The sequence below is a fragment of the Arachis ipaensis genome, chromosome B4 (assembly GCF_059453495.1).
Source record: "Arachis ipaensis isolate K30076 ecotype BB chromosome B4, ASM5945349v1, whole genome shotgun sequence".
NCBI lineage: Eukaryota > Viridiplantae > Streptophyta > Magnoliopsida > Fabales > Fabaceae > Arachis > Arachis ipaensis.
In genome coordinates this window covers 103553499-103567770 of record NC_142439.1, presented here as the reverse complement: position 1 = coordinate 103567770, position 14272 = coordinate 103553499, and the positions used below count along the sequence as shown (strand labels likewise).

The following is a 14272-nucleotide window of genomic DNA, read 5'->3' as shown; positions in this document are numbered from 1 at the left end:
GTATGGCAAGGCCTGTCATCTGCCCGTGGAACTGGAACATAAAGCCTACTGGGCAACCAGATTCCTAAACCTGGATGCCAAGTTAGCTGGAGAGAAAAGATTGCTCCAGCTGAATGAGCTAGAGGAATTCAGACTCAATGCTTTTGAAAATGCAAAGATTTATAAGGAGAAAGCAAAAAGGTGGCATGACAAGAAACTGTCATCTAGAGTCTTTGAATCAGGACAGAAGGTTCTGCTGTTTAACTCTAGGCTCAGACTATTCCCCGGGAAATTGAAATCCCGGTGGAGGGGACCATACGTGATTACAAGTGTGTCACCATATGGATATGTTGAGCTTTAGGATATTGACTCTGACAAAAAGTTCATTGTTAATGGACAGAGAATCAAACATTATCTTGAAAGCAATTTTGAGCAAGAATACTCAAAATTGAGACTAGAATAAAGCTCAGTCAAGGTCCAGCTAAAGACAATAAAGAAGCGCTTGCTGGGAGGCAACCCAGCCATTAGCAAGTTATTTGCTTTTTAATTAATACTTATAGAAGTTTGATATAAATTGTCTTTAAGATTAATCATCAAATTGTAGGAATTCACAGAGTTAGAAAAGGATTTAGCGCAAAAAGCAGAGAAAAGGAGCTCACTGGCAAGAAAACGCCAGTAAGGGGCATTTTGGGTGTTAAACGCCAGAATGGATACCATTCTGGGCGTTTAACACCAGTAAAGATACCATTTTAGGCGTTCAGAAAAACGCCCAGTAACAAAAGATTTCTGGCGTTTAACGCCAGCCAGGGTACCTGGCTGGGCGTTAAACGCCCACAATGGCCAATATATGGGCGTTAAACGCCAGAATGGATACCATTCTGGGCGTTTAACGCCAGAAAGGCAGGGGGAGAGGATTTTGTTTTCCACTTCAAAATTTTTTAAACTTTCATGTTTTGATTCATAATTTTCTGCATAAACATGTTACAAATTTTCTTCATTCACCTTCAATTTTCGAAAATTCAATAATTTTCTAAATCCCTTTTCAATTTTCTTTCAAATCCTTCCCAAATCTTCTTCAAAAACTCAAGTATTTTCTCAATTTCTTTCCAAATCTTTTCCAACTCAGCATATCATCTCTTAATTCTTAGATGCATCAACAAATTTTCAGATTTAACCCCTTTATATCTTTTCCATATAAAAATCTCATCTTTTTGATATCATGATTCTATTTTTTTCAACAATCATATCTTTATGTCATATCTTTTTCAAATTTTCGAAATCCCTCCCCTCCACTTATATAAACACATTCGGCCATCCCCACCTCTCCACCATTCGAATTTGCCTTTCCTCCTATCTCTCTTCTTTCCTTTCTTTTACTTGAGGGCAAGCAAACCTCTAAGTTTGGTGTATTTTTCTGTGATCACCGAGCTAAGACTCATTAAGATCATGGCCCCTAAGGGAAATCAAACCAATTCAAGAGGCAAGAAAGAGAATACTCCAAAGAGTCTTTGGAATCAAGAGAGGTTCTTAACCAAAGAACATGCAGACCATTACCACAAAATAATGGGTCTAAGGTCAGTGATCCCGAAAGTTAAATTCGATCTGAAAGAAGATGAATATCCGGAGATCCAAGAGCAAATTCGAAACAGAGGATGGGAAATTCTAGCTAATCCTGAGACAAAGGTTGGAAGAAACATGGTTCAGGAATTCTACTCAAATCTGTGGCTAACAGATAAGCAGAGAATAACTGGAACCACCTTTCATACCTTCCGAACTATGGTCAGAGGGAGGATTATTTACTTCTACCTGGACAAAAAAAGAGAGGTCTTCAAACTGCCTCAACTACAAGATGATCCAGAATCCTTTAATAGGAGAATGGTGATAGTAGATAAGGGGTTGGACCAAGTTCTAGAGGACATATGCCTCCCTGGAACTAAGTGGATAACCAACTCAAAAGGTGTCCCAAATCAACTCAAGAGAGGAGATCTCAAACCAGTCGTAAGAGGCTGGTTGGACTTCATTGGGCGTTCTATACTGCCCACTAGCAACCGCTCTGAGGTCACTGTCAAAAGAGCAGTGATGATTCATTATATTATGCTGGGAAACGAAGTGGAGATTCATCATCTGATTTCTTGTGAGATTTACACAATTGCAAACAAGAACTCCACTGAAGCTAAACTGGCTTACCCAAGCTTAATTTCTCTACTATGTAAAGATGCTGGGGTAAGGATAGGAGTAGATGAATTAATCCCAATCGAACACCCAATCACCAAGAAGTCAATGGAAGGACAACAAGTGCAAGATAACTCCATCAAAAGGAGGGCGCAGAAGTTCCTCCCAGAAATCCCTGAAATTGACTACTGGACCCGCCTAGAAGCATCTGTCACCAAGCTACAAGAAGCTATGGATAAACTTAAGGAATAACAGCAGAATCAAAACTGCAAGCTCTGCAAGCTGCTTAAGGAACAGGAGAAGCAAGGGCATAAGCTACAGGAGCTTAAGCGCCAGAAGCTGAAGCGCCAGAAGCTCTCCCTTGAGGGACCAGACACCCCACAGATTGAAGGAGCATCCACTTCTAAAGATCAAGGTTGTTGAGTCCTAACTCTGTGGTAACCTTTATTATTAGGAATCTATTTTAAGAGTCATTTATTTTTCTGTTTTTTTTTTTAATTTTCTGTCTTCTATTATTATTGGTCTGCTCTTATATTTATTTTTTAGTCTTATTTTTATTCCATGATTAATAAAATTTAAAGTTTATGTCTTAAAGCTATGAATGTCCTATGAATCCATCACCTTTCTTAAATGAAAAATGTTTTTAATCAAAAAAGAACAAGAAGTACATGAATTTCCAATTATATATTGAAATTAGTCTAATTATTTTGATGTGGTGGTAATATTTCTTTTCTTCTGAATGAATGCTTGAACAGTGCATATTTTTGAATTTGTTGTTTATGAATGTTAAAATTGTTGGCTCTTGAAAGAATAATGGAAGAGGAGAAATGTTATTGATGATCTGAAAAATCATAAAAATGATTCTTGAAGCAAGAAAAAGCAGTGAATAGAGAAAGCTTGAAAAAAAGGGGGGGGGGGGAGTGGCAAAAATTAAAAGAAAAAGAAAGAAAAAGAAAAAGCAAGCAGAAAAATTCAATAACCCTTTAAACCAAAAGGCAAGGGTAAAAAGGATCCAAGGCTTTGAGCATTAATGGATAGGAGGGCCAAAGGGAATAAAATTCTGGCCTGAGCGGCTAAATCAAGCTGTCCCTAACCATGTGCTTGTGGCGTGAAGGTGTCAAGTGAAAAGCTTGAGACTGAGTGGTTAAAGTCGTGATCCAAAGCAAAAAGAGTGTGCTTAAGAACTCTGGACACCTCTAATTGGGGACTTTTAGCTAAGTCACAATCTGAAAAGGTTCACCCAGTTATGTGTCTGTGGCATTTATGTATCCGGTGGTAATAATGGAAAACAAAGTGCTTAGGGCCACGGCCAAGACTCATAAAGTAACTGTGTTCAAGAATCAATATACTGTACTAGGAGAATCAATAACACTATCTGAATTCTGAGTTCCTATAGATGCCAATCATTCTGAACTTCAAAGGAAAAAGTGAGATGCCAAAACTATTCAGAGGCAAAAAGCTACTAGCCCCGCTCATCTAATTTGAACTAAGCTTCATTGATATTATGGGATTTATAGTATATTCTCTTTTTTTTTATCTTATTTTGTTTTCAGTTGCTTGGGGACAAGCAACAATTTAAGTTTGGTGTTGTGATGAGCGGATAATTTATACGCTTTTTGGCATTATTTTTAGTATGTTTTTAGTATATTTTAGTTAGTTTTTATTATGTTTTTACTAGTTTTTATTCAAAAATCACATTTCTGGACTTTACTATGAGTTTGTGTGTTTTTCTATGATTTTAGGTATTTTCTGGCTGAAATTGAGGGACCTGAGCAAAAATCTGATTCAGAGGCTGAAGAAGGACTGCAGATGCTGTTGAATTCTGACCCTCCTGCACTCGAAATGGATTTTCTCAAGCTACAGAAGCCCAATTGGTACGCTCTCAATTGCGTTGGAAATTAGACATCCTAGACTTTCCAGCAATATATAATAGTTCATACTTTGCCCGAGTTTTGATGATGAAAACTGGCGTTTGAACGCCAACTTTCTACCATATACTGGCGTTAAACGCTAGAACTGGCATAAAAGTTGGAGTTAAACGCCCAAACTGGTACAAAAGCTGGCATTTAACTCCAAGAAAAGTCTCTACATGTGAAAGCTTCAATGCTCAGCCCAAGCACACACCAAGTGGGCCCCGAAAGTGGATTTCTACACTAACTATTCTAGCTTACTCATTTTCTGTAACCCTAGGTCACTAGTTCATTATAAAAATCACTTTTAGAGATTCATTTTGTACCTCATGACAATTTACATTCGAACTTGTATCTTCTACGGCATGAGTCTCTAAACCCCATGGTTGGGGGTAAGGAGCTCTGCTGTGTTTTGATGAATTAATGCAATTACTACTATTTTCCATTCAATCACGCTTGTTTCTCTTCTAAGATATTCACTCGCACTTCAACTTGATGAATGTGATGATCTATGACACTCATCACCATTCTCAACCTATGAACGCGTGCCTGACAACCACCTCCATTCTACCTTAGACTGAGTGTATATCTCTTAGCCTCCTGATTCAGATCAGAGTCTTCGTGGTATAGACTAGAATTATTGCCAGCCATTCTTGAGATCCGGAAAGTTTAAACCTTGTCTGTGATATTTCGAGTAGGATCTGGGAAGGGATGACTGTGACGAGCTTCAAACTCGCGAGTGTTGGTCATAGTGACAGACGCAAAAAGATCAATGGATCCTATTCCAACATGAGTGAGAACCGAGAGATGATTAGTTGTGCGGTGACAGCGCATTTGGACCATTTTCACTGAGAGGACGAATGGTAGCCATTGACAACGGTGATCCACCAACATATAGCTTGCCATGGAAGGAGCCTTGTGTGCATGAAGAAGAAGACAGTAAGAAAGCAGAGATTCAGAAGACAAAGCATCTCCAAAACCTCAACCTATTCTCCATTACTGAATCACAAGTACTCTTTATTTCATGTTGTTTATTTTTCATAAATACAATCACTCTCGTCATTAATCTCCTGACTAAGATTTACAAAATAGCCATAGCTTGCTTCAAGCCGACAATCTCCGTGGGATCGACCCTTACTCACGTAAGGTATTACTTGGACGACCCAGTGCACTTGCTGGTTAGTTGTGCGGAATTGTGAAAAGTGTGAATCACAATTTCGTGCACCAACAGACCACCCTCTCAACTTACCAAGACACCTCTGGCAAGCCATAGGACACGTCTAAATTGCGGTCAACCTACCCTTTTCCGCCTTCATTTCAGATCTAGTCTCAGCCGCTGGAGTCTCCTACAGAGCTGGGGACACCAAGGCCATGATTTCGTGGAATGATCAGAAAGTCCCCAATAGAAAGTACATCAAACCCTCAGCAGCCACTATCAGCCGGACTGTAGACCCGGCCGGAGATATTTCTTCTCCTTCCACATCACAAGCACCTTCAACAAATCAGCTACTCCTTCAGATACTTCAGAGGTTGGATTGGCTAGACCGGCAGGCAAAGCAAATGGAGCGCCATAACAAGCGCCGATTTACATACCTCGAGGAGCTGATTGTTGGCAACCACCCACCTGAAGAAGAACCATACACTCCGGACTCCACTTCACCTACCGGCCCCCCTTTGTTCCTGACTGATGGCACCGAGGACGGTGCCAAGCTTTAAGTGTGCGGAGGTCGGTCAGTACCTGAATTCCAAAGGTAATTGCTCTTTATTAACACCAATAGTTTTCTCTTCTTCTGTTATATAGAATAGATTGCATAGTAATAAGTGTTTGCATGCATGTTCTACTTGGTTGAAAAATAATAAGTTTCTTTTCAAGACCCTATTTTTGAAAATTTCACTAATTCAAATTAAAATTCTATGTTAAACTTGTCTGAAGATTGTAATTTAGAACATGGTTAGAGCTAGAACACACAACCCAGTGAGATTTTGAACCTAATTGTATGGTTACATTATTTAACCATTATTTTTATTCTTGTGTGTTTTTTCTCCTCTATGATTGTAATATATGGTTTATTCTATTCTATATATCCATTGTTTAATGTACTCATGCATATGTATGATTGAGGCCATCATTTGTTATTAGCTCACTATTCCAAATGGCCTACCATTCTAATTACCTTTGTTCACCACTTTGAGCCGTTTCTATTCCCTTTTGTTCTTTATGTTACCATATCACTAGCCTTAAGCGGAAAAATAATGAACTACCCCAATTGAATCTTTGGCTAGCTTAAGATAGGGATTTTATGTCAAATTAAGTTAGGGAAACTATGAAAACTATGGTTAATAAGAATGTGTGTTACTTAATTAATAAATATGCAGAATTTGAATGCTACTCATGTGAAATTATTAAGAACCAAATGCATTGATGCTATAATGCTTTCAAAAGAGAGAGAGAGAGAGAGAGAGAGAGAAAATCCAAATTCAGGGGAATGAAAGCACCCCAATGTTAAGTTCTATGAAAAGATCAATGCATGTGAGTTAAAATGAAAGAACATTTAAATACATGAGTAGGTGAAAAAAACAAAAGTGAGACTATGGGTAGTTAGGCATGATTTTAGAAGCATAGGGAGTGTGTGTGCGTTAGGTGAGAACTTAAGTTAATCAAGGATTCAATTCTTAGCTCACTTGGTCATACATGTATCCTCACCCTTACCTAAGCCCCACTACAACCTTGAAAAAGACCTCATGATGTTTGCATGTGTGCACTGAATATTTGTTGATTGGTTATATGAAAAACAAATTTTAGAACGCATGAGTAGAAGAGACTAGAGTGGATTACCCTATACAGTTGAGTGATTAGAGTGCATATACACTTCCAGTGAGGGTTCAATGCTTGACTTTATGTTCCCTGCTTTCATGAGCTATCATCTCACAAGTTTACTTATCTTTTATTATGTGATTTGAGCTAGTGGAATCTGAATTTTATTTGTCTTGGAGGACTTGTTCATTCCTTAACCAAGTAGGTATAGACATTTCACCATATAGTTACATTCATATATAGGTTGCATTACATGAGTCTTAATTTCCCCATTCATTCTTTCTATCTCCTTGAGTTTAGCATGAGGACACGCTAATATTTAAATGTGGGGAGATTTGATGCACCACTATTCCGTGGTACATCTTGTGCTTAATTGAGTGGATTTTATCCACTATTCTCACACTTATTCATACAATTTGCATGATTTTACAATTCCTTCCCAATTTTGTTCTAGGATCAAAAAATTGCTTCCTAAGCTTTTAAATTGTGTATTCTTAATGTCCTTCTATGCCATTCGATGCCGTGATCCGTGTGTTAAGTGTTTTCAGGCTGTATAGGATAGGAATGGCTTAGAGGATGGAGAGGAAGCTTGCATAAATGGAAGGAGCACAAGAATTAAAGGAGATAACCAGCGAAGAGCGACGCGTGCGCATACCTGACGCGTGTGCGTGAATTGGAGATCTGCACAGCGACGCGTGCGCGTACCTAACGCGTACGTGTGACACGCGAAGAAGACCATCGACGCGTACGCGTGACTAACGCGTACGCATGACATGCGCTACCTGCAGAAATCGCAGAAAATGCTGGGGGTGATTTTGGGCCGAGTTTCGACCCAGTTTTTGGCCCAGAAACACAGATTAGAGCCAGGGGATAGCAGGGACTCAGGGGACACTCACACATTATCTCATTCATTACTTTTTAGTTTAGTTTTTAGGGAATCTTAGAGAAAATTACTACTTCCTCTAGGGTTTTTCACGTTCGTAATTTGAGAAGTTTTATGCTTTTGATTTGGATATTAAAGAGTTACTACCTCCATTGAACTTTCCATTATTCTAGTTTGTTTCCTTATTACTTTACTCTTTTAATTGCCCATTTATCCTGTTCAGATATGTATATTTATGATTTTGGGATCTATTAATGCAAAGAACTATTTTTACCTTTAATCAATTTTTAGTTGTTATACAATTTATCATGTCTTCTCTTTATTCCCCTTTTATGCTTATGAACGTAGTATTCATGTCAATGGAGTAGGCTCCCAACTTGACTTGGGAGTTGATTAAGAGGAGAACCTTGAGTTAGAAATACTCAAGTGTTAATTCTAATTGGAAGTTGTTGGCTGACTCTCTAGTCTCTAACTCTAATACTTCCTTAGGAGAGGATTAGGACTTGAGGATAGGGTTGATCAGTTAGTTACTTGACTTTCCTTTATTCAGTAAGGGATAACTAAGTAGAACAACAACCTATTACTATTACACTTGAGAATATCCAACAAGGATAGAACTTTCGATTAATCTTCTCCCAGTCAAGGCTTTTTATCATAGTTAGTTGAATCTCTTATTAATTTTCCCTGCTTTAATTCTATTCTCCAACTCCAAATTTCTCAGAACCCTCCTGATCATTAAAATAGCACTCTCTCTGCAACTCGTTGGGAGATGACCTGGGATTCATACTCCCAGTATTTTTATTCTAAAATTGTGACAACCCTTTCTAAATTGATAAGCGGATTTTCGTCGGTTAAGAACTGTACTTGCAACGCTATTTTCACTATAAATTCTTAATCGGCAATTTTCACTATAAATTCTTTATAAAATGTATTTCCCCAACTTAGTCAGGACGGCTTAGGAGCTTGAATTTATACAGTTGAAGCAGGGTCCAATATCGGTAGCCGAATACACAAGTAAATTTGAGGAATTGTGTCGATTTTCCAGGATTTGTTAGGGTGCTCTGAAGGACTTTGAGGAGTGAAAGTGTATCAAGTATGAAGGTTGACTCCAAAACAATATTTTGAGAATAGTAGGACCAATGGAGATCAGGACCTTCTCTAAACTGGTAAATAAGAGCAGAGTTACTGAAGATTATGTGAGAAAAGCAGCATTAGATAAAGGAGGTCACAGAGTACCCTTTTAGCGGAGTTAAGGAAGGAATTTTGCACCTAGAGGTCAGACTTTCAAGTGAGGAGGCTATGTTCCTTAACAATCTCAGGCTCACAACAACTTTCAGAGATTTAATAACAGCAACCATTAGGGAAGAAAGTTTAGGAAACAACCTCAAAACGAGTTGACTTGCAAGAGGTGCGAAAGCTACCATCCGTAAACTCTGTATGCGGCTGAATTGGGTTTATGCTATTTCTGTGGTGGAGCTGAGTATATGTCTTGGAATTGTCTGGGAAAGAAGAAGCAAGATGCCGGGAGAGTTCAGCAGTGAGAACGGGTATTTACTATGTCAGCTAATGGTACTGAGAGGTCTGACACGCTGATCAAAGGTAATTGTGAAATTGATAATACAACTTTAGTTGCTTTGTTCGATATTGGGGAATCATATTTATTTATATTTTTTGAGAATGCCAGTGAGTTAGAATTGAAGATAACCATGTTGGCCTATGATTTGCAAGTCCATACTCTTGCCTCTGAGGCTGTCGTAACTAGATTAGGTTGTCAACAAGTCCCGTTTTGAATTAAACATTGAAATTTTGTCCATGATCTAATTTGCTTGTTGATGACTGGACTTGATCTGATTATGGGTTTGGATTGGCTGTCAAAGCATCATGTACTGCTCAATTGTTCTGAACGGTCAGTGCAATTCATGTCTGAAGGGTCTGAAGGACTGGTGGTGGCAATGCGATACTATCTGAATTCTGTAGTGGTGAGATGTAGTCGAAGTGAATGTCATGGTTTCATGATATTAGCTACAAGTATGTCGGGAAATGAACAAAGTTTAAATCAGATTTCGGTTGTGAATCAATTCCCAGAAGTATTCCCTGATGACATACCTGAATTTTTTCCTTCCCAAGAAATCGAGTTTTTAATTGAGTTGGTTCCTAGAGCAGACCAATTTCAATAATGCCCTACCAAATGTCACCTTTGGAGCTGGCTGAACTTAAGGCTTAGCTGGAGGAATTAACGAGTAAGCATGTCATTCATCCCAGCGTTTCTCCATGGGGAGCACCGGTGTTGTTGGTGAAAAAGAAGGATGGAAGCATGCGGCTCTGCGTAGATTACAGACAATTAAAATAAAGTAACTGTGAAGAATAAATACCAATTGTCGAGAATTGATGATCTGATGGACTAATTACAGGGAGCTTGTGTCTTTTCCAAGATTGGTTTGAGGTCTGGTTACCACCAGATAAGGCTGAAAGATGAAGATATCTGGAAAACTGCTTTCAGAACTTGTTACGGCCATTACGACTATATTGTAATGTCCTTTGGATTAACCAATCCCCCGGCAATGTTTATGGATTATATGAGCCAGATATTCCGTCCTTTCTTGGACAAATTTGTCATCGTCTTCATTGATGACATTCTAAACTACTCTAAGACTGAGGAGGAACACGCGGAACACTTACGGATCGTGCTGCAGATTCTAAAGGAAAGGAAGTTGTACGCTAAACTTTCTAAGAATAAATTCTGGAAGAATGAGATAACATTTCTGGGCACGTAGTGAGTCAGCAAGGAATAGTTGTAGATCCTTCTAAAGTTGAGGCAGTAATGTATTGGGGACAACCAACATCAGTAACAGAAATCAGAAGCTTCTTATGTTTGGCGAGATATTATCAGAGGTTTATCAAGGGCTTTTTACAAATTGCGTTGCCTTTGACAAAGTGAACCCGGAAGGATGCGCCATTTGTTTGGACATCAGAATATAAGGAGAGCTTTCAAGCTTTGAAGCAGAAACTGACTACAACGTCCGTGCTTGTGTTATCCGAACCTAATGAACTTTTTTAGGTGTATTGCGATGCTTCATTGAAGGGATTGGGATGTGTGCTAATGCAACACCGCAATGTCGTAGCGTATTCTTCTTGACAGTTAAGACCAAATGAAGTAAATTACCCAATTCACGACCAGAAACTCATTGCGGTTATGTTTGCACTAAAGGTCTAGAGACATTACCTATATGGGGTTAAATTCCAAGTTTTCTCTAATCACAAGAGCTTGAGATATCTCTTTGATCAGAAAGAACTTAATATGCACCCACAAAGGTGAATGGAGCTGTTGAAGGACTATGGTTTCGAACTAAATTACCACCCAGGAAAAGATAATGTCGTGGCAGATGCGTTGAGTCGAAAATCATTATACGTTGCTCGGATGATAGTTAAGGAAGAGGAGATATTAAGAGAATTTGAGAACCTCAACTTGGGCGTCAGAGAAGTAGCAAGCAACATGTGTTTGAACTAGTTGCATGTCTCTAGTGATTTCAAGGCTAAAATTCAGAAGGCTTAGCAAAATGATCAGGAGCTGCAGAAAATGCTACAAGTAACTGAATAGAAGAAACAAGGAGTGGTTATCCAGGAAAAATAGGGAGTTTGAAGGTGCAAGAGAAGGATCTGTGTACCGAATTTAGGAGACGTAAGGTGAGATGTGTTAGTAGAAGCTCACCGGAGAAAGTTTTCAATTTATCCAGGAAGTAGTAAAATGTATCATAACTTGAAGACAATGTTTTGGTGACCGAGAATGAAGAACGATATGGCATTGCACGTTTGAAAGTTTTTAACTTGCCAGAAAGTAAAAATTGAGCACCAGAGACCGTCCGGGACCCTACAACCTTTGGAAGTTCCGCAATGAAAGTGGAAAGGTATTGTGATGGATTTTGTGTCTGGGTTGCCCAGGACTAGGACAGGATTTGAAGCAGTATGGGTGATTGTGGATAGGATAACGAAATCTACTCATTTCATGCCTATCCGAATGAATTATACTTTGGAAGAATTAGCACACTTATACATTAAGGAGATTGTGAGGCTGCATGGTGTGCCTACCACCAAAGTTTCTAATAGAGATCCTCGTTTCACTTTAAGATTTTAGGGAGCTTTCCAGAGAGCATTCAAAACTCAATTAAGCTAAAGCACTACGTACCATCCTCAAACCGATGGTCAATCGGAGAGGACAATACAAACCTTGGAAGATATATTGAGGGCTTGTGTGCTGGATCAACCGGCAAGTTGGGATCAGTATATGCCGCTAGTGGAGTTTGCGTACAACAATAATTACCATGGGTGCATCAGAATGGCTTCGTATGAGGCTCTATATGGAAAAAATTGCCAATCTCCAATGTGTTGGTTTGAAGCTGGAAAATCAAGTTTATTGGGACCTGAGTTAGTAGCTGAAACCACATAATAGATTAAGAAAATCTGAAATAGGATGCTTACTGCTCAAAGCCACCAAAAAAGTTTCACCGATCAGAGACGGAAATTTTTAGAATTCGATGAAGGAGATCATGTATTCCTAAGAGTTACTCCAACAGGAGTGGATAGAGCGATCAAAACAAAGAAGCTGAATCCTCGTTATATCGGTCCGTTTCAAATTCTAAAGAGAATTGAGCTGGTGGCATATCGGATATCTCTAGCGCTTTCGAACTTGCACGACATATTTCACATTTTACAGCTTTGGAAGTACACTTCAGATGCCAACCATGTTTTAGAACTTGAATCAGTTTGGCTGAGAGAGGATTTAACGCTTCAAGTGACGCCGGTCAGAATTGATGATCCCAGTGTTAAGCGACTGCACGGAAAAAAGGTTTTATTGATTAAAGTTGCTTGGAATTGGGCTGGAATTAAGGAACACACCTAGGAACTTGAATCCAAAATGAGAAAGGACTATCCGCACTTGTTTTTAGGTAACTGAATTTGAATTTTGGGACGAAATATCTAATTAGGTGGTTAGGATATAAATCTGGCGAAATTAATAAATAATTAGCCAATAAATTAATCATTATTCAAATAAATTAGGAAATTAAATTTTTATAATTTAGAGAGATAGAAATATTTAAAATATGAATTTCGACACTAGTTTTAAATATTTTGGCCTAAAAATGGGCCAACGGACCAAACCGATTGGATTGGGCCCAAGGTCCAACATATAAAAGGTAAAGTTCAGCTACTTCCTTCCCCAAAATCACATAGAGCATGCTGAACCTGGGGAAAGAAAGCTCCAGGAACCCTAGCCCTTGTCCCAAATTCAAACTTCCATATCTTTCAATTCGGAGTTCAGATCACCACACCATCTGCGGCCACGTGACCACCGCGTCGAGCTCTACAAATCTATCTAAACAAAGTGGTAAGAAAATTTTATTTCTCACACAGTTCTTCACCCACTTCAAATTTTAAATTTTGAATAATTGGTATTGAGATATTATGTAATTTTGATGGTTTAGGTGAACTCTAGCAACGAGAAATTATTGGGTTTTGCCCAATTATCCATGGGAAATGGTAAGAAATTCAAAACCCTTGTGAATTCTTTAATTATATGAGATTAGGTATTAAATTTGTAAATGTGTATGTAATGATGCGAAATTAGGTGGTATATATGTGAATTGGAAGGTGCATTCTGTTGGGGGCATTTGCACGCCTTGTTTGAGCGAACAAAATTAGAAAATTTTACACTTGTGCGTACGCACACCTCTATGCGTACGCATACATCTTGAAAATCTCCTGGGCGTGCGCACGCACACCCCTATGCGTACGCACATGCCCTGTTTTTCTACTAAAATCTTGTTTTTAACTATTTCACCTTCTTGGCAAGCTTGTAAACTTCTGTGACACTTATCTAAGGCTTTTTGGCTTGTTTTTGGATGTCAAAATATAGAGAAGGTCCTAGGTGAATTTATTTTGGTATTTCCGGTAAAAGTTAGAGAACGGAGGCTTAGGTTTCTGGTGTACTGAGGATGGATTTAGTTAAGGGAGAAGGAAGAATAATATATTGGTGATTATTGATAAAGAATTGTAAAAGTGGTGAACTGATGAGTTTTGAATGAATTGTGAAAGTGATGAACTAATGAGTTCAGAATGGAAATTATGAATTGGCAGTGGTTTGAGATGAGTCTGGGACTCGGAATGGAATGATGGATCCATGATATATTGAAAAATGATTTTTGAAAACCACTGAATCACTGTTTTATACTGATATTGTTGAGACGCTATGCGCCTGGCAAGAACGGTTTGGTTGGATCCCGCCTGTCGAGGTAGCGGCGGCGGCGTACTTTGAGAGAGAAATATTGTATAACCTGTTTTACTTTCAAAACTCTGTATGTCAGTGTTTAACTAGTCGGCCTAAACTCCACAGGCTTAGACTAGTATCTTATGATTATCATACTCTTATATAACTATGTATATCTTGTTATCTTACATAGTGGATCTTGTCTTTTACGCTTGTAGCTTCATGTGAATGTTTGCGCTTTATAATTTCGT

At 38.6% G+C, this 14272-nt stretch overlaps 1 protein-coding gene across 1 annotated transcript; it reads left to right on the top strand.

Moving 5' to 3' along the window:
• Positions 1 to 12227: 12227 nt before the first annotated feature.
• LOC107636736 (uncharacterized) lies at positions 12228 to 13456 on the top strand. Its single transcript, XM_016340229.1, has 3 exons — positions 12228 to 12602; positions 13240 to 13294; positions 13383 to 13456. The coding sequence occupies exons 1-3, from the start codon at positions 12228 to 12230 to the stop codon at positions 13454 to 13456; spliced, it is 504 nt and encodes a 167-aa protein (XP_016195715.1).
• The last annotated feature ends 816 nt before the right edge of the window (positions 13457 to 14272 follow it).

What these genes read in the sequence shown, in the direction of transcription:
- LOC107636736 (XM_016340229.1), top strand. Translation starts at nt 12,228, where the DNA reads ATGCTTACTGCTCAAAGCCACCAAAAAAGTTTCACCGATCAGAGACGG. An exon ending in AGCGACTGCACGGAAAAAAG is followed by an intron (nt 12,603 to 13,239) that starts GTTTTATTGATT and finishes TTGATGGTTTAG; the next exon opens with GTGAACTCTAGCAACGAGAA. An exon ending in CCAATTATCCATGGGAAATG is followed by an intron (nt 13,295 to 13,382) that starts GTAAGAAATTCA and finishes ATGCGAAATTAG; the next exon opens with GTGGTATATATGTGAATTGG.